This window comes from Giraffa tippelskirchi, chromosome 4 (assembly GCF_054371585.1).
Source record: "Giraffa tippelskirchi isolate mGirTip1 chromosome 4, T2T-mGirTip1v1.2.pri, whole genome shotgun sequence".
In the NCBI taxonomy this organism is placed as follows: domain Eukaryota; kingdom Metazoa; phylum Chordata; class Mammalia; order Artiodactyla; family Giraffidae; genus Giraffa; species Giraffa tippelskirchi.
The window spans coordinates 163013402-163036475 of record NC_137278.1 but is presented as its reverse complement, the minus strand read 5'-3'; the positions used below and the strand labels follow the sequence as shown (position 1 = coordinate 163036475).

At 41.3% G+C, this 23074-nt stretch overlaps 1 protein-coding gene across 9 annotated transcripts in view; it reads left to right on the top strand.

The window, feature by feature from the left end:
- GNPTAB (N-acetylglucosamine-1-phosphate transferase subunits alpha and beta) overlaps positions 1–22717 on the top strand; it is an 80890-nt gene extending 58173 nt beyond the window's left edge. For 7 of the 9 annotated variants that reach the window (XM_081595550.1, XM_081595547.1, XM_081595546.1 and 4 more), the window contains 14 exons: positions 296–457; positions 1052–1231; positions 1451–1621; positions 2924–3047; positions 4093–4296; positions 4963–6044; positions 8124–8323; positions 8540–8759; positions 9426–9539; positions 12670–12755; positions 13007–13105; positions 17152–17319; positions 19293–19383; positions 21316–22717. In XM_081595550.1, the coding sequence (XP_081451676.1) occupies positions 296–457; positions 1052–1231; positions 1451–1621; positions 2924–3047; positions 4093–4296; positions 4963–6044; positions 8124–8323; positions 8540–8759; positions 9426–9539; positions 12670–12755; positions 13007–13105; positions 17152–17319; positions 19293–19383; positions 21316–21393 (2979 nt within the window). In that variant the 3' untranslated portion in view covers positions 21394–22717. Of the gene's footprint in view, positions 1–295; positions 458–1051; positions 1232–1450; positions 1622–2923; positions 3048–4092; positions 4297–4962; positions 6045–8123; positions 8324–8539; positions 8760–9425; positions 9540–12669; positions 12756–13006; positions 13106–17096; positions 17320–19292; positions 19384–21315 lie in introns of all 9 variants that reach the window. The other 2 variants (XR_014083452.1, XR_014083453.1) reach the window with 1 other exon arrangement.
- The last annotated feature ends 357 nt before the right edge of the window (positions 22718–23074 follow it).

Sequence of the window (23074 nt, the reverse complement as noted above, 5' to 3'; positions counted from 1 at the left end):
CTCTTTGTTTCCAAATAGCTGGTCTGTTGCATTCATTTGGGAAATGTGTCTGGCCCATGTAGGTTTTCTCTCCGCGATACTGGCTTGCTGTTTCAAATATGTATATGAAACTTTTAATCTTTTAAATATATGCAATATATATTTAATGGGTACAATAAACAGCACATAGTATAGTTAATACACAATATGTAGTATATATAACATTTATATTTAAGATCAAGGATCAACTGGGAATTTAAAGGTGTCTGCTTTGTTGTTCAGTTTTCCCACATGTAACTCTCCTATTATTTTATAGTTGCAGTTGTATTCAGAGGCCAGTGTAGCACTTCTACAGTTGAATAATCCCAAAGATTTCCAAGAACTGAATAAGCAGACGAAGAAGAATATGACCATCAATGGAAAGGAACTGAATATAAGTCCTGCATATTTATTATGGGATCTGAGTGCCATCAGCCAGGTAAGGAATGCAGAGATTCTTTTAGAACCTAAACTGAGGGTTTTGATTATTAAAGATTTATAAGTCATTGTATTAGAAGAGGGCTTCCCAGGTGGCTCATGGTAAAGAATCTGCCTACCAATGGAGGAGATGTCGGTTCGATCCCTGAGTTGGGAAAATCCCCTGGAGGAGGAAATGACAACCCACTCCAGTATTCTTGCCTGGAGAATTCCATGGACAGAGGAGCCTGGCGGGCTACAGTCCATGGGGCTGTGGAGAGTTGGACCTGAGTGAGCACACACGCACATATTAGAAGAAGGAAGAGGGCTCACAGAGGAGTGACTTGATTCCCAGTCACTGCCATTGGTTAATACTAATTGAAATGACCCACATTCAGAGCCAAGAACCTTTTCTTTAAAAAGGTGTGTGAAAGAAATACTGTTTTTGTGTTTTTGTTTTAAATAAGCTGAGTGTTCTGCATTTTTTTTAAAGTTTAAAAGCTGGATGCACTCTTTGCAAGTTTGCTGGAGTTCCCTGAGCACAGAGGGGACAGTCAGGAGGGGCAGTGTGACTTAGGGGTATTTTAAATCTTTCTGTGCCCCATGCTTTCCTCAGTCTAAGCAGGATGAAGATGTCTCTGCCAGCCGTTTTGAAGATAATGAAGAGCTGAGGTACTCGCTGCGATCTATCGAGAGGCACGCACCGTGGGTTCGGAATATTTTCATTGTTACCAATGGGCAGATTCCATCCTGGCTGAACCTCGATAATCCCCGAGTGACGATAGTCACTCACCAGGTAGAGACTTGCCATGTGTCACAAGGCTGTAGTTTCCTGTTCTGTCTTTTCCTTTTCTTTGTCTGGTCCCTCATTTCATCCCCCGACTCTCCTCTCCTCCACTTCCACCTTCCTTTAATCCTTCCATTCACCTCCCTCCCTAACTTCTTCCCAAAAACAAAACAAAACTCCCTTCTCATTCCCCTTTTTCTGTCTTGTTTGTTTTGTGTCTGTTAAAAGGATGTTTTTCGAAATCTGAGCCACTTACCCACCTTCAGTTCACCTGCTATTGAAAGTCACATCCATCGCATCGAAGGGTTGTCCCAGAAGTTCATCTACCTGAATGATGATGTCATGTTCGGGAAGGATGTCTGGCCAGATGATTTCTACAGTCACTCCAAAGGTCAGAAGGTGAGTAGCTAAGAGGTGCCTGGTCTAGGAGTCACTTAGAAGTTGTAGATGGGACACAGGGAAATTGGTGTATATATCATATTTAGATTTGTCCAAATGAGCATTTTTGAGTGCTAAGCTCAGGAGAGGTAACAATCAGGGAGTGCGAAAAGTTCCTAGGCAGGAGCTTTGCTTCCTTATGTTCTCAACACCCAAACCCACCCTGTATGTTTTCTACTACTGAAACAGCAGGAAAAGCAAAATCACTGGGAAACTATTGTGCTCACCATGTCAGCAAAACGCCCAAGACAAATTTAGCTCAATGTAGTGCTTTAAAGACATGGATGAAGTGTCACTGAAGGCAGCCGGTCTCACTCTGGCTTTGAGGGGCAGGATGGAAAAAATGGTCCTGAGCACAGATGTTAGAGGTGTCAGCTGTGTAGGCATCACCATCCTGGGAGTGAGATGAGCTTGGAAGAGCAAGTAAGAGTTAACCAGATGAAGAAAGCCCTTCCAAATAGCTGGACTGTGCAAAGATGTAGAGATTAAAAGTTTTCAGAAATGTTAGGAAGCAACCCATATAGCAGGTCAGGGCTTCCCAGGTGGCGCAATGGTAAAAAACCTGCTTGCCAACGCAGGAGACACAAGAGATGAGAGTTTGATCCCTGGCTTGGGAAGATCCCCTGGGGTAGGAAATGGCAACCCACTCCAGTATTCTTGCCTGGAAAATTCCACGGACAGAGGAGCCTGTTGGGCTACAGTCCATGGGGTTGCAGAGAGTCTGATACAACTGAGCAACTGAGCGCACACCACACATGTCGCTTGTCAGCTGTTTTGAAAGCAGAGTTCACAGCTCAATATGCTATGCTGATTAATTCATCACAACCTCACGTGTGGAGGTGAGGACATTGAGAGGTCATCTGCCCCCCTTTTCAGCCTTGAGAGGAGACGATACATGAATCCACTCAGGGGTTGACAACAGCATCACAGAAAAGCAGTGACGTCTTGCACACTTTCCACCTGCACACTTGTGTACTTGGATTTAAGTCTGGCGTGTTGCTGCCTTATTTAACAATAGATTATTTATAAGACCATGTTGTGAGACTAAACCTGTAAGCTGAGTCCTTGTCTGCTTTCCTCCAGTAACAGAAAAGAGTGACTGCCGGCTGAGACCATCAGCAAGGCGGGACCAAGAAGCCACCACAGGATGGCCCTTTCTACAGGCTCCATTTGTTTTATTTTTCTTTTAAAGGAATCCTAGTTTAAGAATAATATGTGTCAGAAGTCAGAAACCACTTTTTTTTCTCTCTGGCTTTATCCTAGGTTTATTTGACATGGCCTGTGCCCAACTGCGCTGAGGGCTGCCCAGGATCCTGGATTAAAGACGGCTATTGTGACAAGGCTTGTAATAATTCGGCCTGTGATTGGGACGGTGGTGACTGCTCTGGTGAGGATGTGTTCAGGTGTAACTTGTCTATGTTGTTGGAATTTTTTTCATTTGCCATCATTCTTGGACCCGTGACCTAGTTTATTCATGTTATTGTTGGGGGCATTTTCCCATGTTGACCCTGCACTTGCAAATGCCTTTTATTATTCAAAAATATGAAAATCAGTCCTACCCTTAATTATGTGAGCTCAAGAGCAAGAATCACTCACTCTTACTGGTTTTTGTAGGAGTTCATGGCCAGTGACTCTCAGCAGATTGCTCCAGGTCAGTGAATGACTAAAGAGACGTGGAAGAAATAAACAATCTCATCTCCTTAGCACCTCTTCTTCCTGTCTTGTACACTTATATTTGGATTTGTCGAGGAAACAAGTTTTTACATTTATTTATTGCCTTTCAGTTTATAAAGCATTTAAACTTAGAAAGCATCCTCCATTATCTACTTAAATTTCTCAGCCACCAGAGGAAAAGAGAGTAGGTGCAGATACTGTCATCCCCCTGGTCCACGTGAGGAAGCAGGTGTAGGAAAGTGAAGAGTGTTGGAAGAAACAAAGCTTTGCGTTTCAGTCAGATCTGTCAGAGGCACTTTTGAAAAATACACACTGCTGCAGGCAGAGAATGCAGCCAGGCAGGAGGGCCTGTGCAGCCCGGAGAGCTCGGCCTCTCATAGAGCGGTGATGCTCGGGCAGGGGGTTGGCGCCTGCGTTAGGACGTGCTCCTGTCAGTCCTCAGAGTCACAGTGTTCAGAAGCACCTGCTTCTCCAGACACATCTACACGTGTCCCCGGGAGCACATCCAAGGCCTGTACTGGCAGGTTGCACAGCTCTAAGTGCCACGGCCTGGTCACCCCACACCCAGTCCACTGTCAGGTGCTACCCCCTTTTCAGGTCGTCTCTTTTTAAGCTACATAAAATCTTCTATTGAAGAACAGGGTGAACCTTTCCTGGTAGAAATTCATGCATCAGTCTTGGTGGAGAACTAGCAGCTGTCTTTTTCTCCGAGACTGTAAGCACCACAGGATCCTCTCTTTCTCCTCCTCCTCCTCCAGGTAACAGTGGTGCCAGCCGCTATATTGCGGGAGCTGGGGGCACCGGAAGTATCGGAGTCGGACAGCCCTGGCATTTTGGTGCTGGAATGACTGGTGTCTCTTACTGTAATCAAGGATGTGCAAATTCCTGGTTGGCCGATAAGTTCTGTGACCAAGCGTGCAATGTCTTATCCTGTGGGTTCGATGCTGGCGACTGTGGGCAAGGTATATTTACTGCCATAAAAACATACTTAGAATAAGGAGATAACAATCCTTGATAAATAGAGGGGGTTTGGATCACTTTTATTATTTAATTATTCTCTAGGTAAGCACTTTCCCAGCCTGAAATCCATACAGGTTGTGAGTTACAAGAGGACACAGATCCTTAGAAAGCCATAGACACTGAAGCTGCATCTATTCCTGTTACTGCTCTAGTCTGCTCTTTTTCTTAAACTAACCAGATTTATCTTAGTTGAAAATATACAGTGAAGGTTTAATTGGGGAACAATTAAAGGAGACCAGTGGTTGATTAAATAAGCATGATAGAATACTGGATCTTGTTGCTGGATTATTAACGAAGGTCCTTTTGGTCAGAAAGTTATTTTTTTTCGAATGGACAAAAGGATAGAAGTTGACCATTGGAATTTGCTGTCCAGAATCGTGTTGTACCTCGGTAGTGAACCAGCCCCAGCATTCCATGTCAATGATAATGATAGCTTCAGAAAGTACAAAAGAGCCCTATGCCAGTAGCTTTTGTGGTAGAATTTCTGATTATTTTAAAGTCCACTTAAAGTCACGCTTAGAAAGTGAAAACTCAAACCCTAAGAATGAAAGGAAAAGGGGGGAAATGTGTAGTTTTTTTAAAAGTCATGTTTGTGTTTTTTCCTCTAGATCATTTTCATGAATTATATAAAGTAACTCTTCTCCCAAACCAGACTCACTATGTTATTCCAAAAGGTGAATGCCTGCCTTATTTCAGCTTTGCAGAAATAGCCAAAAAGGGGATCGAAGGTGCATATAGTGACAACCCAATAATCCGACATGCTTCTATCGCCAATAAGTGGAAAACCATCCACCTCCTAATGCACAGTGGGATGAACGCGACCACAATACATTTTAATCTCACACTTCAAGGTAAAAATGACGAGGAGTTCAAAATCCAGATAGTAGTAGAAGTTGACACGAGGGAGGAGCCCAAACGGAATTCTACAACCCAGAAGGCTTACCAAAGTTTGATGAGCTCCACAACACTTCTTCCAGAGGCGGAAATCTTGTTTGAGGATATCCCCGAAGAAAAACGCTTCCCTAAGGTCAAGAGACATGATGTGAACACGACAAGAAGATTCCAAGTGGAGGTGGAAATTCCGCAGGTCAATATTTCACTCCTTCCAAAAGAGATCCAGTTGAGCCTTAATAACTTGGATTTGCAACTAGAGCGTGGAGACATCACCATGAAAGGATACAACCTGTCCAAGTCAGCCTTGCTGAGGTCCTTTCTGATGAACCCACAAAATGGAAAGTTAACAGTAAATCACCCTCTAATGACAGAGCAAAGAAATGGCAGTTTGGAGGCCCCATTGGCAAAACAGGTTCACAAAAGCAACTTAGGAACATCTGAAAGACTCCAAGGGTCATCGCCTTTTCCAGTAGTGACAATGACAGTGAACAACCATTCCCAGAGCCAGATTCCACCCCTGGAAGCAAGATTCAGGGCAATAACCTTGACTCCAAAAGTAGGAGGCAGAAATGTGTCAAGAGAAAAGCTCTCATCTCTGACTTTCCCAGTGGAAAGCAAGGACACACAGGAAAAGGTAATCACAGAGAAAGAACAAGAGAAGAAAATAGAGGAAAATGCCAACAGTTACCCTGGTGGCAATGAAGTAGTACCTGGAAGAAAACTGCAGCAATACACAGACAGTTACCTGGGCTTTTTGCCATGGGAGAAGAAAAAGTATTTCCGAGATCTGCTTGATGTAAGTTACACGCAGCCTTATTCCTTCCCATGCTCAGGAAAAAAGTAACCTTGTTAGTGGTGGTGATAAAGTAATAGCTGCTGTTTATTCAGAACTTCCCTGTGCCCGCCACTGAACTCAGCACTTTTCTTACATGTGGCTAAGTTGCTTCAGTCGTGTCCAACTCTTTGTGACCCCACAGACAGTAGCCCGCCAGACTCCTCTGTCCATGGGGTTTCCTAGGCAAGAATACTGGAGTAGGTTGCCATTTCCTCCTCCAGGAATCTTCCCAATAATTCTAACAATAAAAATACCTTGTAAGGGTCTCGGCTATTGTTGTGCCCATTTTGCAGTTTCAGAAGCAGCCTTTGTGTGAGTGAGTAAGAGATCAGCCAGGGGCATACCCTGAGTTCCTAGCAGAGCAGCGATGGTATCTTATCTTCACTTGGCATGTTATTTCAAAAACCGCATTGCATACCTTGTGCAGTCAGATCTCATACTTTTCCAATAACAGAAAACCTGAGACGCAGACAAATTCATTAGCTTTCCCGATGTCACAACAGCAGGTGAGTGTGAGCTGATCCTCAGAGTTGGAGCTCTCCCTCCTGTACCACAGCCTTCACGGTGCCCGGGGGTCCTTTGTGCATCTCAGGAGCGCCATCCCTGTGTTAATGCCCAGGAGTGCGGGATGGTCAGTAGGGTCAATGCTCTTAGAGACTCAAAGAGCAAGCTGGGAGGCCAGAACTGTGGCCATGTGATAAGGATCCGTTGAAGTGTGGGACCTTTGAAAAGTGGGGAGGAGTCAACAGACCGAGAAAAAACCTTGTGGTCTAGGGTCATGAATAGAGCACAGCCTGAACAGATGTTAGGCTGGAGGAGAGTAGTGAAGGGGATGCAGTTTCATTCCTTTCCTTGTCTCCAGGGTGTTTTTTGTCCCTGACACAGTAGCATTTACTAGTGGTTGAGTGAGGGGCTGCAGAGTTCTTGCCTGCGTTGATTTCCCCACCACCACCCTCCTCTTTTCTGAATTGCAGAAGCACTATAAACTTGTGGTAAAAATTGAAGCAATGCAAAAAAACCCCCAAAAAAGCAGTAAAAAAGGAAAAGGTCTCCTCCTCCTTCCTTCTCTAATCTCCTTACTAGAGACAGTCACTATGAATATGTAGCTTAGTGGGTATTCTTCAAGTATTTCTCTATAGATATATAAACTATATAGTTTGTTTTGGAGCAGTGAAGTTATACATACATTGCTCTGCAGTCACCTTTGATGTGGTAGTATGTGGGCAAACTGCCATTGTTTTTATAACAGCTGTAAGTTGTTTCCAGTGTTTTGCAATTACAGATACCTAATGTTGCAATAAATATTCTTGTATGTATGTCTTACTCTTGGGGAAGCTTTATTTCTATAGGTAGAATTGCTGGGTTAAAGGGTCTAGTGTGTATAAAACTTAAATATGTCCTTTTATGTTGCACCCCTTCCTCCTTTGACAAGCAGTGTGCAAGCCTGCTTGTTTCTCCACAGACTAACCAATAGCAGTTAATATCAGTCTATATTCTCATCAGTTTGAGAAGGAAAAATATTTCGTCTTCTGTAAAGTGTGTTCAGGTTCTTTGCCAATATTCTTTGCCCATTCAGTTTCACCTCTTAGTGGTTTTGATAGGGCTCTTTACATTTCATAATATAACACTGTTAGATGGTGAAACCAATTTTGTATTCTAGCCTGTGTCTTCAAAACTCAAGTCCTTGCTGCTTTGATTTCACCAGTAGAAATAACTTCATATTGAAAGCACTCTCAAATGGACTGTAAATTGACTCTCTAAATGTTACATTGAAATGGGCTGTGAAATCTCACAGTCAATGACTAGTCCCTGAAGAAAACCCTATAAACAGCTGTTGTCTGCAATATTTTCATTGAGCTCGACCAGGTCAGCCCTGGTCTTAGGATGCAGAAGGAGACCTGTTTAGTGCTCATTTCATTTTCCCCACTCAACAATGACTAGTTATTTCCATGCTACATGAAGTAGTACCCCCGTCTCTTGTTAACACAGGACACTTGTACAGTAAATGTAATGCTGTGCTGGGTGGAATTCTCCTTTCAGGAAGAAGAATCACTGAAGACACAGCTGGCCTACTTTACTGACAGCAAGCACACAGGGAGGCAGCTAAAAGACACATTCGCCGATTCCCTCCGATACGTGAACAAAATTCTAAACAGCAAATTTGGATTCACATCTCGGAAAGTCCCTGCACATATGCCTCACATGATCGACCGAATTGTGATGCAGGAACTGCAAGACATGTAAGTCTCGCTTATGTCTGAATTTTCTGCTTGTGCCCAGAGCCAGGGCAGCTTAAGTTCACATCATCGCTATGCTGCATCTATGGCTCTGATGCTTGATGACTACTGTGTCGGAAGTATTATCTCAGCAGGAGGGAAGTGAGATTCTGATGCCACAAGTGTCGGGTACCGTATATCATAAGTATCCAGATCTCACAATATGTTACATTTGGACAGGTTCCCTGAAGAATTTGACAAGACGTCATTTCACAAAGTGCGCCACTCCGAGGACATGCAGTTTGCCTTCTCTTATTTTTATTATCTCATGAGTGCAGTTCAGCCACTGAACATATCTCAAGTTTTTGATGAAGTTGACACAGACCAATCTGGCATCCTGTCTGACAGAGAAATCCGCACGCTGGCCACCAGAATTCATGACTTGCCTTTAAGTTTGCAGGTATTGTAATTTTATCCACACCCCGCCCCTAAATTTTGTGACATTTTAAATGAAACTTTTAAATTTGATACTTTCTCTTTCCCCTGCATACTTCAGTGTAATGCAAGTACAAGTAAATGAGGGTGTTCACAACTAGTCCATTTTTAATGCCAGGATTAAAATCAATTTTGAAGTTTGTGTTTTATAGGATGACTTTTTTTAAGACTTTCATTAGGGATTGCTATGGTATTGTGTGGAGAAGAGGCAGACCATACCTGCATATAAGATTCTCGTGACAGGTTCATTCAGGGGCTTCAGATGTGCCTGAGTAGAGCCCTCAGACCCGTGGTGTTGCAGAGTCCCCTCTCCCTTGGCATCCTCTAGTCCCCGGAGTGGGACACTCAGGAATAATGAGCACCAAGAGGATTCCAGCTGTAGGACACCCATCTGGTGATCCCCTGGCTCACCTAGTATCAGTGGGGCCTCCCGGTCCTGTACGTTCCACTTTGAGGCAAAGATGAGTTGTTTTTATTGTCTCATTCTGCTCTTTTTAGTGGGTCTTTAAGAATCATACAGTCAAACTCTCTTTGAAGGTAGCACTTACACTTTGGTGACTTTAACATATTTTTAAAACCATAATCATTACTTGTATGTAGAAGGTTTGACCTTTTATTCTTGCTTTGTTAGGATTTAACAGGTCTGGAACACATGTTAATAAATTGTTCCAAAATGCTTCCTGCTAATATCACTCAGCTAAACAACATCCCGCCAACTCAGGAAGCGTACTATGATCCGAATCTGGTGAGTGATGTGGGTTCATTTATGTAAAACAGAGAGTCCATCCTTATTCGGTGTTACTGTCATTTCTGTACAGCACTTCAAAAACTAGAAGCTGGCTCTATGTTTATAGGTCTCTGGTAGAAATCAGTAGCACCAGTAATCTAGAATAATTTATATTTTCCTTTGGAATATCTTTTTTTCCTCCCTAATGGATGTTAAGCTAATGTTGAGATTAGTTGCTTATATTCTATAAGCAGACAATCATTTACTAAGGATGGCAGAAGGTAACACTGTAGTATACTCATTGCTCAGGAGAGCAGTCCTGTTAAACATTAACCAAGGAAATAGTCAGGCTTCCCTGATAGCTCAATTGGTAAAGAATCTGCCTGCAATGCAGGAGACCCTGGTTCGATTCCTGGGTCGGGAAGATCCCCTGGAGAAGAGAAAGGCTACCCACTCCAGTATTCTGGCCTACTCATCAAATTGAACCTCATCTTTCCTCAAAGCTAAGTTGCTTTGATGGTGGCACTTTCTGGATCTTACCAATAGGGGCAGTAGATGATCTGCACACAAGTGTATTTGAGTGCCACTTGGCTGAAATGGTTGGAAGACTTTGTTGATTATAAGATGCATCCCAGTTTCAAAGAAATGATAATGTAAAAAAAAAATGTGCATTTAGAATTGATGGAATAATAATACAGCCATTTATGTGATGCTTACAGTTAATTTTACTGATACATACATATATATACACACACACGTGGAAAAATGTTTACAAAATAGGTGGTGGGTTAAATCATAGGTAGTTTTCTTTTAAAATCATATAGTCTTTTGTATCTGGCTTATTTTTTTTTACTGGTAGTTCTCAATGTCTTTTTTCACACTAGTATTCTCATATTTTCTGTAATGAATAGATAACTTTCATAATCAAAATAATGTTTTTTCAAACCTAAGTAATTCTTTTTTTTTTTTTTTTCAATTTTTAAAATTTTATTTGGCCACATAGCATGCGGGATCTTAGTTCCCCAACCAGGCATCGACCTGTGTCCCCTGTGTTTTGAGCGTGGGAATCTTAACCACTGGACCACCAGGGAAGTCCAAAATAACACGTTTTTAAAAACTCACCACCTTGCAAATGTTCAAGCCCTATAATTATCTGCAGACAAGATGTTTGTAAATGAATGTAGAGAAAAGTAATGAGTCAGTTACAAGTCTGCTTTCTGAAAGAAGGCAGTCATTCGTTTAGCACTCACTGCACACAGCAGGGACGGTGTTTCTCACTCGTATTCTTGGGGCCCAGGGAAGCCCACCCGTGAGGAGACGTGAGGGGCACCTTGACAGCTGTTGGAATGTGCAGACAGACTATACGTATTGCTGCTTGTGTGTTGGTTAGTCCAACATGTCACACAGGTTGGTGTATAGATATGTGTCACTGAAAGCCAGCTCTCTAAATATGTATTCTAAACTATGAAATCAATAAAACTGAGATAAGGTGTAAGACCTGGTGTCAGCCTAAGGGAGCTTGCTGTAGTGGGTGAACAGGCAAGAGTCAGCAGCCAGAGTCTGAGACTGGCTTTGGCTGTGCGCGCTCAGGAGGCCTGGCTGATAGCAGGTCAGTGGCTTGTCTCGTGAGGCACAGCAGCTTCTGTGGGATGTTAGGCCCATACAGTGAAAAGTGCTCTATAAAACCCAGACTGTTACACACGTTAGTTGTTCTTTACAAGTGTGTTCTTAAAGATTAAAAAGGCACATTTGTAATCATTGTAGGTGTTTTCCCTGCCTCCTGAGAGAACAGAATCACAGTTTAAAAAAAGAAATTAGGTTGTGTAGACTAAAAGACATTCTTTCAAACAATGAGTTTTTTTCTGTTTTCCCCAAATTTGGAATTACCCCCAACAAAGCTAATATAATCAACTCAATCATCTGGATGTCAATGTCCTGGTTTAAAAACACTCTTTATTATGTGTCAAGATAACTGAAGTTCTCTCAAAGATCTGGGTACACCCTTTCCCCAGGAGGGAGACAGTGAGCGGTGAGTTCCAGGCTGTCCTGATTTGTCCCTTCTGGTACCTTCTTGGTGGGCAATCCCAGAGCATTGACCAGAGGAGGAAGACAGGAGGAAGTGTGCTGGGCTCCTAAACCATGTCCCCTCAGCTTCTCCTCCGGACCAGGCCTCTCTGGTCTTCACTGTCCTCAGGACCACATTGAGATTGTGTTGACAGGTTGCTTTAGAGGCCACTGACGTCACCCCAGGTCTAGCCTGCTTCGGCACTCACTCCAAACTTGTCTTTTCACCACCTTTTATTTCCACATCCGACTTTCCACTTGTCTTTCTTTCCTTCTGTATAAACTTTGGCTTCCTAGTAAGACTGCACAATTGCCAATCCCCTGTACTTATATAGAACTTACAGAAGCATATTCTTTTCTAAGGAAGATGATCTAAGCAGTTACTCATCTTGCCCTTTTATAGGCATGATGAAAGGTTATTGAGGGATTTTAGTGTGTTGGGTTGTTTTTTTTTTTTAAGAAATACATACATATTCATTTATTAGCAGAGTATTTTATTATTTTACCAAATAATCTGGCATAAGGTTTACAATCAGCAAGTATCCTTTGACTGCTAAGAATTAAGTAGGGGCTGCTTTGCTCACTGTTACAGGTTAGTCTTGAGGCTCATGCAAATAAGCTGTTTAGAGTACAAGCCCTAGTAATAGTGGCAGCATTAGCTGACATTACTTGAGTGAACTCTTAGCCAGATGTTGGCTTCATTTCTGTAATTACCTGTGATTACACACAGGATAAAAGTATTTTCTAATTAGACTATAAGAATGATAGCTTAGCCTATGAGTATCATTATAGACCAGTCCATTACAGTTTATTAGAAATTTATTTTCTTTCTGAAAAAATTATAACAACTCATAAGACTGTAGTAATATGTGATTAAAACTTTATTTAAAAAATAGACAAGTAGTATGTGAGCCATAGTATGCCAATTTGATTTTTTTTAAATATTGCATTAAAATACTCATCTTGATTACTGATTCATCTTGGTTCATCTTTTAATGCCCCCTTAAAACTTGCACTTGAGATGAATGCTTCCCTTGCCTCACCCCAGGCTCTGCCCTGATGTAATGTCTGTGTTTTCCCACAGCCACCAGTCACTAAAAGTCTAGTAACCAACTGTAAACCAGTAACTGATAAAATCCACAAAGCATATAAGGACAAAAACAAATACAGGTAAGTACTGTATACATTTTCTCTTCATTTAATTTAAGAATAATTATTAGTGTGGTATTTTCATAATTTTACCATAGTTTACCTATTAAGCATTCTTTGAAATTTATATGTGATTATTCTCTTTAGCAATATGGAAAGATTAAGTCATCCTGAGAATGTTGAGTTCTTTAAAGTTTTATAAAACTTTCTTATTGAAATTTGGTTTTACATATTCATATACATATTTATACTCATTATGTTTTGATAATTAGGTTTGAAATCATGGGAGAAGAAGAAATTGCTTTTAAGATGATTCGTACCAATGTTTCTCATGTAGTTGGCCAGTTGGATGATATAAGAAAAAACCCCAGGTACTGTTTTGTTTTGAATTTAGAACATCTTAGGTTCATAGCACAATTGAATAGAATGGACAGAGAATTCCCATAACTTTCAAAATATCTTTAATCATGCAAGTAAACATGAAAAAAAAGGCAGTAGTACTAGAGAGAAAGGAGTGCCTTAGTTTCGTTTGGAGCAGATGGAAACCTCTAATGGTAGTGGTAATGTTTGAATTAAGAGATGGGGGTTGTGAGTTGAGATCGGCCCCCATGCACAGGGATTGGCATGGGTATCTCTGAGTCCAGCGACATGACTGTTCAGCGAGGCTGAGGGTTAACTGTGTTGTGGGGGAGGATGAGGCCACATGACTGGGATTCTTAGAAGTTTCTATTTTTTATTTCTGTTTTAGTAAAAGAAAATATTTCTGTTACAGAAAATAGATTTCTATTTTTAGAAATAGGGGCTTCCAGAGAAGTTGTTGTGGTGATTAGACCTGTCTTTGCAATTCAAAGGAAAGTTCAAATTAGCTTCTGAGGAAAAAGGAATGCTACCATAGTTGTGAAAATTAATCCAGCAAACTGCAATCATTCTTTGGGAACAAATGAAGTGTTCAGCTTTACATAGCCCTGAAAATTTCCAGCCTCGTCTCCTACAGTTGCCCTAGTTTGGTAAAATTGGTTAAGATCTGTATTTTGAGTTTTGAATTTCAATGGGAAATAGAAGTAGTTTCTCGAGAAAAAGACCATTGATACGTGAAGTTAAATGTTTTCATCTGAGTCTTTTAAATGCTTTTGGAAGTTCTCAGTTGCACCTCATTTACATTATGATTTTAATTATACATGATCAGAAGTGTAAAATTTCCAGGCATTTTAAAGCCAGGGAATTTTTCCTTAAAATTTCATTCTTGGTTTTTTTTGGGGGGGGGTGTATAGAATTTTAAGAAAAATGAAAATGTTTTTTAATACTTACATAGTATATTCATAAAATATTTTATTTCCTACAAAATAACATTTCCCACAAGCTAAGAAAACAATAAGTCATAATAATTAAGAACCACCCAGTTTGCAGCTTTTTGTATATGCTCTTCCCTCTGTTCAGAATGCCCTGCTCTCATTTTTTAAAAACTAAGAGCCAATTTTGATACTTGCTTTTTGCTTCCCCCATCCTGTTAATGTGCTCACTCAGTCATAGGTTATCTGTAGTAAAACCAAGTGAGAACTTAATGTTTTTAGTTGTACCCTATACTTTCATGCGGAGAAGGCAATGGCACCCCACTCCAGTACTCTAGCCTGGAAAATCCCATGGATGGAGGAGCCTGGTAGTCTACAGTCCATGGGGTCGCTAAGAGTCAGACACGACTGAGCAACCTCACTTTCACTTTTCCCTTTCATGCACTGGAGAAGGAAATGGCAACCCACTCCAGTATTCTTGCCGGGAGAATCCCAGGGACGGCGGAGCCTGGCAGGCTGCCGTCTATGGGGTCGCACAGAGTCGGACACGACTGAAGCGACTTAGCAGCAGCAGCAGCATACTTTCATGTCCTGTGCTAGTTTAAAAGTCACTGGGTGAGAAAATTCACAGACATCTTCATGTAACTTAAAGGGTTCGGGTTTTGCTAAGAAGATCCAAGTTAAGACAGGCTTTTCCAGCATCGTCTACTAGGCTCAAATCCCTCCCATGACCCTGAACAGATTTTATCATTTTTAGCTCTTCTGTTTTACTTTTCTGAGGCTCACTTTAACGTCAGGAGTGGAAAACCTGCCTTCTGACTGACTGACGGGTGTTAAGGACAGGTTTTTCGCATTAACAGGGAATCTGGGACAGGCAGTAGTATCTGGGCTCCGTTGCCCTCCTTATGTCGCTTCATCCCCAGGTTGGAGGCAGGCCTGCGCCACAGTTCTTATGTCCCTGCAGACATAGCCATGTTCTGAGGCGGCAGGGGACTGTCCCTCCGTGTGTGTCATGGGTTGTTCCCGCCCCCATGTCCACACCAGTCTCTGTGAAGGGGGGACTCACACTAGTCAGAAGCTGACTGTGGGTCGGGTGAGGTTGCCTCCCTTTGAGTCAGTTCATAGGGGGAGAAATACTGACCAAAGGGCAAGTTCTCTTGGGAAAGAGAGGGAGTATGTGCTGGGCACCCCACACGGTCTGCTTTGTTTACCCTGTATCCACACATTCTCTTTGTCTCATACCCATACTTTTCTTCTTTACATTTTCCCAACTATTGGAAAAATTTTGAAGATACGGAAAGACTGAAAAAAACAGTACAATAAACTCAGACTCTTAAATTTTTAGTGTTTTGTTATGTCTGTCTGATCTCTCGTTTCATCTCTCTATTCAGACAAACACACACACAGAGGTTTGGTTTTTCTTTTGTTTGCTGGACCATTTGAAAATTAGTTGCAGACAACGATACCCTAATTTACCCTCATTATCATAGCATAGGTCTTCTAAACAAAGTCATTTTCGTTTATACCATAGGACTATTCACACATATCCAAAAACCTTAACACCAACTAAATAATATCATCTAATAGATGGTCTATACTCAGATTTCCCGAGTTGCCTCCCAAGGCCCTTTTTAGCTGTTGTTTGTTTTTAGTCTAGGAAACAGTCAGGGTTCCTGCATTGTATCTGGTGGACATAACTCTTTAATATCCTTTAATCAAAAGCATTCCCCAAGTTTAAAGAGAGATAGGGCCATGAACTTTCACTTACTTATCACTCATCTTCAGTAAGAAGCAACTAGTTGATCTTGTTTCATCTGAACACACCCACTCCTTCACTACCACTTCCCAGTCATTTAAAAGTAAATTTCAGTCACTGTATCCTTTTTTGTTTTTGTAAAATTTTCAGTATATATCTCTAAGTTAAAAGGATTTTTTGAAAATAACCACAATACCATTATTTATTCCTTAACATGATAACCTATCTGGCCCCTGTACACATTTTCCCCCCATTGTCTTTTATAAGCATTTATGTTTTTAACTTTGTTGACTTGAAATGGTATCAAGTACATTCATTGCAATTATGTCTGTAGGTTCCCCCATCTCTCTCTTTTTTTTAATCCATATACATTTTTGCATGTGCACTGGTATAGAGCTGTCTGCCAATGCAGCAGATGTAAGAGACACGGGTTCGATCCCTGGCTCAGGAAGATCCCCTGGAGGAAGGCATGGCAACCTACTCCAATATTCTTGCCTGGAGAATCCCATGGACAAAAGAGCCTGGCAGGCTGCAGTCCATGGGGTCACAGAGTCCAACACAACTGAAGCGACTTATAATGCATGCACATGAAGAAATCAGATCACATCATCTGTAGATTTCCTGAACCTTGGACATTTCTGATTGTCTCCCAGTTATCTAATGTGTTTCTGTGTCTTCTGTATTTCCTGTTAAGTTGGTGGCAGGATCTGAGGGCTTTATTATACTTGATAAAATTGTAAAAACAAAATTTAAATGTAATTCAAAAGTGGTGTTATCTTTACTGACCATTTTAATGGGCCCTCAACTTATTGACTTTTGCCTTGAAGGAACTTGAAACAAGTTGGGAAGCACCACTGTAATCTACTTTTTGCTGAAACTCATGATACAGCCTAGTTGGAGACATATCAATATTAAGAAGTCATCAACCTCATAAAATCTGTAGCTATAAGGAACCATCTCTATCTCAGCTATCTACATGACTGTTCTTAGCAATGTAACTCTGTCAGTTCAGAGAACTCAGTTGTAAGCACTTACTGGTTTCTTCCCTGGATGTTAACAGAATGCTTCAGTCAGTTAACACTAAACTGGGCACGTGCCAACCCCAAACAGCAATTAAAATAATTTACTTCTATAGCTAGAAGGCATATTCAAAATTATCTATCATCCCTAGTTCTTTTTGTTTTACAGGAGAGAAATTTCTAAAGAAAAAATTTTATAGACTGTTATTCCCCCAGAGAATCGTATCAGTAAATGTCACAACTTGGGACATAAGTCCATTTAAAACATATTCCAAATCCACCCTTCTTGTTTTGTTAGGTAAGGATCATCCTCATAAGAACCAATAACAACCCTGGGTCTCTGTTGTCTCCAGGAAGTTTGTCTGTCTGAATGACAACATTGACCACAATCATAAAGATGCCCAGACAGTGAAGGCTGTTCTCAGGGACTTCTACGAATCCATGTTCCCCATCCCATCCCAGTTTGAGCTGCCAAGGGAGTATCGAAACCGTTTCCTTCATATGCATGAGCTGCAGGAATGGTAAGTGTTCATGTTTCATAAACATGTATATTTTTCTTTTTTAGAGTGATGAAGTTTCTTTACTGTGTTATTTTCTCTAATTTCTTTGTAAAAAGACATGTATAGTTTTTATTGATCTAACTGGCCAAGTACATCTGCTGAGCCTTATTCGTCATCATTGCCATCAGAGTGGCTTCCCTGTTTCTTGAGTACCTGCTGTACAGCCAACACTATGCTGGGCAGTATATTTACTCTTTACAATGAAAAGTGCTACTCTGCCACAGATGAGATGAGAGTTACAGGGATAGAAGTGAGTGATTTTCTCTCTGAGCTGGTTGTTGATCCTCTTAATGTAGGAAACACAGGAAGAACAGTATAGGGGAGGGTACCATTTTGAATATGTGACTTGGGATAGAGACACCCCCTACCAGACAGCTGTGAATGACTCTGAAACTCAGCAGAGGCTGTTAGCATATCTTATAAGCCTTATGTTAAGCATTTATTTAATCTTCGTAAAAAATTATTATTTCCAAATTACAGATGAGAAACCTGCCATACTTCCCCGTGCGCCGTGCCCCAACCCCCCCATCCCGCCTTTATCCTTAATATCCTCTCACCTAGTCTGATTCCATCCTCAGTGTCTCTTATGTTGCTTGTTTCCTTCCATCCTCGCTGCCCTCATCCAGCCCTCATTCTTTCCTTTGCCTGGACTAACTGGACTGCCTGCCTCTGGTCACCTGCTTGTCACATCCATCCTTCAAATAGCCACCCTGATTGTGACACACGTGTGCACACGCCCATACGCTGTATATCTCCCCCTTCCCATTAGAGCATTGTGTTCAACCCACAGTGTGTGGTTTTCCAGAACAACTGCAGTCCACACCCACCTGCTGTTTCTTGGCTGCACATCCCTGTGTCTTCCAGGCCAGACTGGACTCAGCTCTGCAGGACCTGGCTTGCCGCTCTGCTCATGCTCCTCCCCTTTCTCAGCCACAGGCTTTCCTGCCCCACTTCAAGGCTTAAATGAAGTGTCACCATGTGTTTGATGCATTCCTCATTTCACTGTTTCTCTGAAAAACTGCTTTTAATAATAGATATTTCTGTCCGCCTTGTGTGGTGGCTGGTTATCTGCACATCAGCACCTCCCCAGGTTCACAGGTGCTTTAGAGCAGGGACCTCTCCTCATCACCTGTCTATCCACAGGAAGTGTTTACTGGGTGATTGCGTGAATAAATGTGCTGTGCTATGCTTAGTCGCTCAGTCGTGTCCGATTCTTTGTGACCCCATGGACTGCAGCCCACCAGGCCCCTCTGTCCATGGGAATTTTCCAGGCAAGAATACTGGAGTGGGTTGCCATGCCCTCCTCCAGGGGATCTTCCCAACCCGGGGATCGAACCCAGGTCTTCTGCATTGTAGGCAGATTCTTTACCGACTGAACCACCAGGGAAGCCCTAATTCAAGATTACAGTCAAATTACACACGCTCTAACATCAGTTTGAATAGCAGACATGAAGATCTTAGCTCCAAAAACTTCTTTTAGGGTCAAGAAAGAGCAGTTCTAAGCTCAATACCTATGAGACTTGAGACATGGCCCCAAATTCTGCTTGCAGCTGCCAGGTGATGCTTCCACTAACAGCTGAAGTGCAAGCGCTTCACTTGAGCTCTGTTTGAGGCATTTTAACAGTCCAGCAGTGCTGAGGGGGGAGGCTAGGTACTCAAGCCACTGTGTGGTGACCAGCCTTGCCAAACTGGCTGGAACTATTACTGATTCAAATATTTACTATAACAATGAAAAATCTGAACTCACATGGGGAATGTATAATTATGACATTTTAGAATTGCCTTCAGACATTGTTTTTGTGTTCCACAACATTGTTTTTGTTAAGCTAGTATAGTTCGCTAAACTAGTAAATACTATATAGTTAGTTTTACTAGCTAATGATAGTTAAACCCTACACAGAACTACGCATTTGCTTTCTTTTTTCTCTGAACAGGAGGGCCTATCGAGACAAATTGAAGTTCTGGACTCACTGTGTGCTAGCAACACTGATTATGTTTACTGTATTCTCATTTTTTGCTGAACAGGTAAGTTTTATCAATTTTATGTGGATGTCAATTTCTTGGCATCTAATTTTTTTTTTTAAAGAAAATGATATAAATTCATAACAAGAAAATGTTTATTTCTCCTATTGGCTTATAGCTCATATGTCAAATATTTCATAATATTCAGGCAGCAATTATAATTGCCTTTTTTAAATCTATCTTCTAAACCTATTACCAATATTCTTTGTTTGTGGAGCTCAATAAATAGAGCTTTTCAGTTTTAGCCTGAGGTCTACAAGTCGAACTATTTTAAACCAAAAAAACCACCCAGAATCTGCATCTGATACTAATTTTTTATGGGTCTCCAATTTTCTTTCTTTTAATCTTTCTAAAAGAGACCACAGTGTCTTTATCTGCAGGCCTCCCCCAGTTCTGTCAATGGTTCCTGGCTTGTGCACCAGGCCATCCTCTCCCATTTACGTTTCTTCCTTGAATTGCTGGCAGTTCTTCCCCAGCCAGGCAAGCACACAGCCTCCTTCACGTGACAGTCCGGAAGGAAGAGGGAGATTTGTGAGGTCAAAAGAGGAATAAGAGAATCCTCTTCAGGCCACAGCAGATGTGAAATTCTCAGAAAGAAGAAAAAGGATTCAAGGGAGGGGGAACAGTGTCGGTCTGACCTGAACTGTGCCGGGCAGGTGAACCCACCTCAGCCTCCTTCCTGGTGATTCTGGAAGTGAGACTTATCTGGTGGTCGCGGTGGGATGTTTTCACTGAGTTTACTTACACTGAGGAGGCAGCGGTGGCCTGAGAACTGAGAGCTTTAGCATAAACACTCCCAGGCTTCCTGCTGCGGATGGAAGGAAACTCAGGAAAGAAAGGTCTGTCAGGCGAGCAGTTTCACCTGTGTCCACCTCCCAGGGAATAGAAACGTCGCTCTTGATCATGTTGCCATTTTTCTTGGCAAGTAAAAATCTTAGGAAGAAATCTTATGCTGTGCCTGCTTTTAGAACAGAGTCCAGTGAGGAGCCTGTGGTCAGCTGTGTGCTGGCTGAAAGGAGCAGCTGGAGGCCATAGAAGGGACAAGAGGGTCTTTGCTCACTGTTGTTTATACCAGCAGAGAATATGTTGTTTATACCAGCAGGAAGAGAGGGAAAGGAAGAATAAATCCCCTCTCCTCCCTGGCACCTTGTTCTTTACCAGCTTGAATCAAATTCCTTACCTTCTACCATACTCACAAACAAGCCAAGGCTGCCCCTTCCTCTGCCCAGGAATCCAGCTCGTCCAGACCATTGTAGTCCACGCTTGGGCACCACCCAGCTCTCACCTCAAGATGGAGGATTAGAAATTGAAACCGTAAAGGACACATTTTTCTCACTGAAACTTTCTTCTAACAGTGGTCAGGTTTTCTATTTCAGATGTATCATGGATAAACTGTTTCTGTTAGAAGTATTTATTCCAAGTTCTAATCTACTAAGTCATAGATGAACTTTTGCATTTCTGCCTATTTATAAACTTGAAAATACAGGTAATGCCCAATGATTGTTGGTATGGTTACTAAGTACAGGAAAACAATGGTGATAGAATTCTAAAAAAAAAAAAAAAAAAAAAATTCTAGTTTACACATGTAGTTGTTTTCAGACCCAGAGACAGTATCTTAATGGGTGAAGAAGAGTCAATTTCCTTCAGTGGAAAGACTTGACAGACATCTTGAAAATAAATACATGTGGTAATTGTTATATAAAAATATGTAGTTTTTATAGGTCTTAAAGAAAAAGAAACTTGGGAAAAAATAATTTGAATCATATAAAAAGCCATTTGTTTTGTTTTGAGGGGAGGAATGATGGAGCCTTGTTTGCCGTCTGTTCTTTATGTATAGGACTAGGTAAAAGATTAAGGTCATATGACCCTCAGCAAGAAAGTTAAAGTTTGTCAACCTGGAGAATTACAATTTATCTTCTGTCTTTCATCCTTTAGTTAATTGCACTTAAGCGGAAGATATTTCCCAGGAGGAGGATACACAAAGAAGCGAGTCCTGATCGAATCAGGGTATAAAAGATTTCCATCAGAAAATCTACCTCAGCGTTCACTGAGCATTTGAAAATTTGGCATCAGAGATGTCTTCATGATGTGATGCTCAGCCAGCTTGGCCTGCAGAAGGGAAAACACCCAGTACAGTACTTGTTTTCTGGCGTGAATATAGCCTACTGACCAGGAACTGCTTAACCCACACAGAGAAAACTTGCGTGTTGAGCAGCTCTGGTTTTATTTCTAAAACATTTGCTCATGGACCTGTCATTCTTTTCATGTAGTGGCTCACGGATGAGAGACGGTGGTTGCTATGGGAACTGAGCAGCTAGCTAAAATGAGAAGCCTAAGCCACCTTGAGTGCTGTTGCTAAGAGTCCCCAGTCTTTTGCATTCCAAAGCTTTTTGCTGTGGTTTTACCTTTTGTGGGGGGGGGGGTGTTTCTTTTTTTCCATTTCTCATTTTTAAAGTAGCTACTAAGTTAACTAAGTTATTCTTCCTTTCAAAAACAATGAATTAGGATGTGTAACATGTTTTTATAGATATTATTTAAATAATGCAGCAGTAACACATCCTATTGGCAATATCTAAATTATAAATTTTATTAACATTGAAGACTATGTGATCTTAACCTACTTACCATGACTTATGAACTCAGTGACAGACATCTGATATTCGTGCTTGTTTTCTTCAGCCCCTAAGAATACTGTGATTTTATGTGGAGACCTGATTACAAAGGGCTAGAGTTAAGTAGCAAAGCTACTTGCAGGATGTAATTATGTTTTGAAGATGTACATATTCAAAAAGAAGTGCCTCATTTTAGAAAGGAGTAGTGCTGATGGTACTGGCACATAACAGTGGTGTCTTTTTTAAAATATTCATCAGTATATTTCAGTAGCTGTCTCTCAATTAGCTTCATGTAATGCAGGGTCAAGAAACTTTTTCTTTAAAATGCCACAGAGTAAATATTTGCCGGCCACATGGGTCTGTGTTGCATATTCTTTGTTTAGTTTAGCTTCTGTTTTAATAATCTTTTTAAAATGTCAAAACCATGTCTAACTTGCAGCTGTACAAAAACAGGCCATAGGCCATGATACAGAATTAGTATTTTTATGTGTAAGTAAGCCTTGACGTTCAGCTGTGTTTTATTTATGTCATTGTACTGTGGATTTATGAAGACCAGATTCCATGAGCCCTTTTTGAACTCTTGACAGGTATTTTAGATCATTATCTTAACAGTATTCTTTCAAATGGCATACACATTTTGTAAAAAGAACGTGTAAATAACTTGTGTTTGTGCTGTAAGAGTTACGTATTTCAAAAACTGAAGTCTCATAAAAACTTAAATTTTATCTGATGCTTTAATTTTTCATCTTTGAGGAGTGAGTTTGTTATCTAGATTCAGCAATCATTTGAGTGCTTATATGGCATGTCAGGGGCTTCCCGTGTGGCTCAGTGGTAAAGCATCCGCCTGCAATGCAGCAGACACAGGTTCGATTCCTGGGTGGGAAAGAACCCCTGGAGAAGTAAATGGCAACTCACTCTAGAATTCTTGCCTGGAAAATTGCAGGGTCAGAGGAGCCTGGTGGGCTGTAGTCCATCGGGTTAGAAAAGAGTTGGACATGACTTAGCGACTAAACATTAAGTGGAAGTTAAGTTTCCACGACTGAAATTAAGTGGAAAATAGTGTAAGGACAGGTTGGTACTAT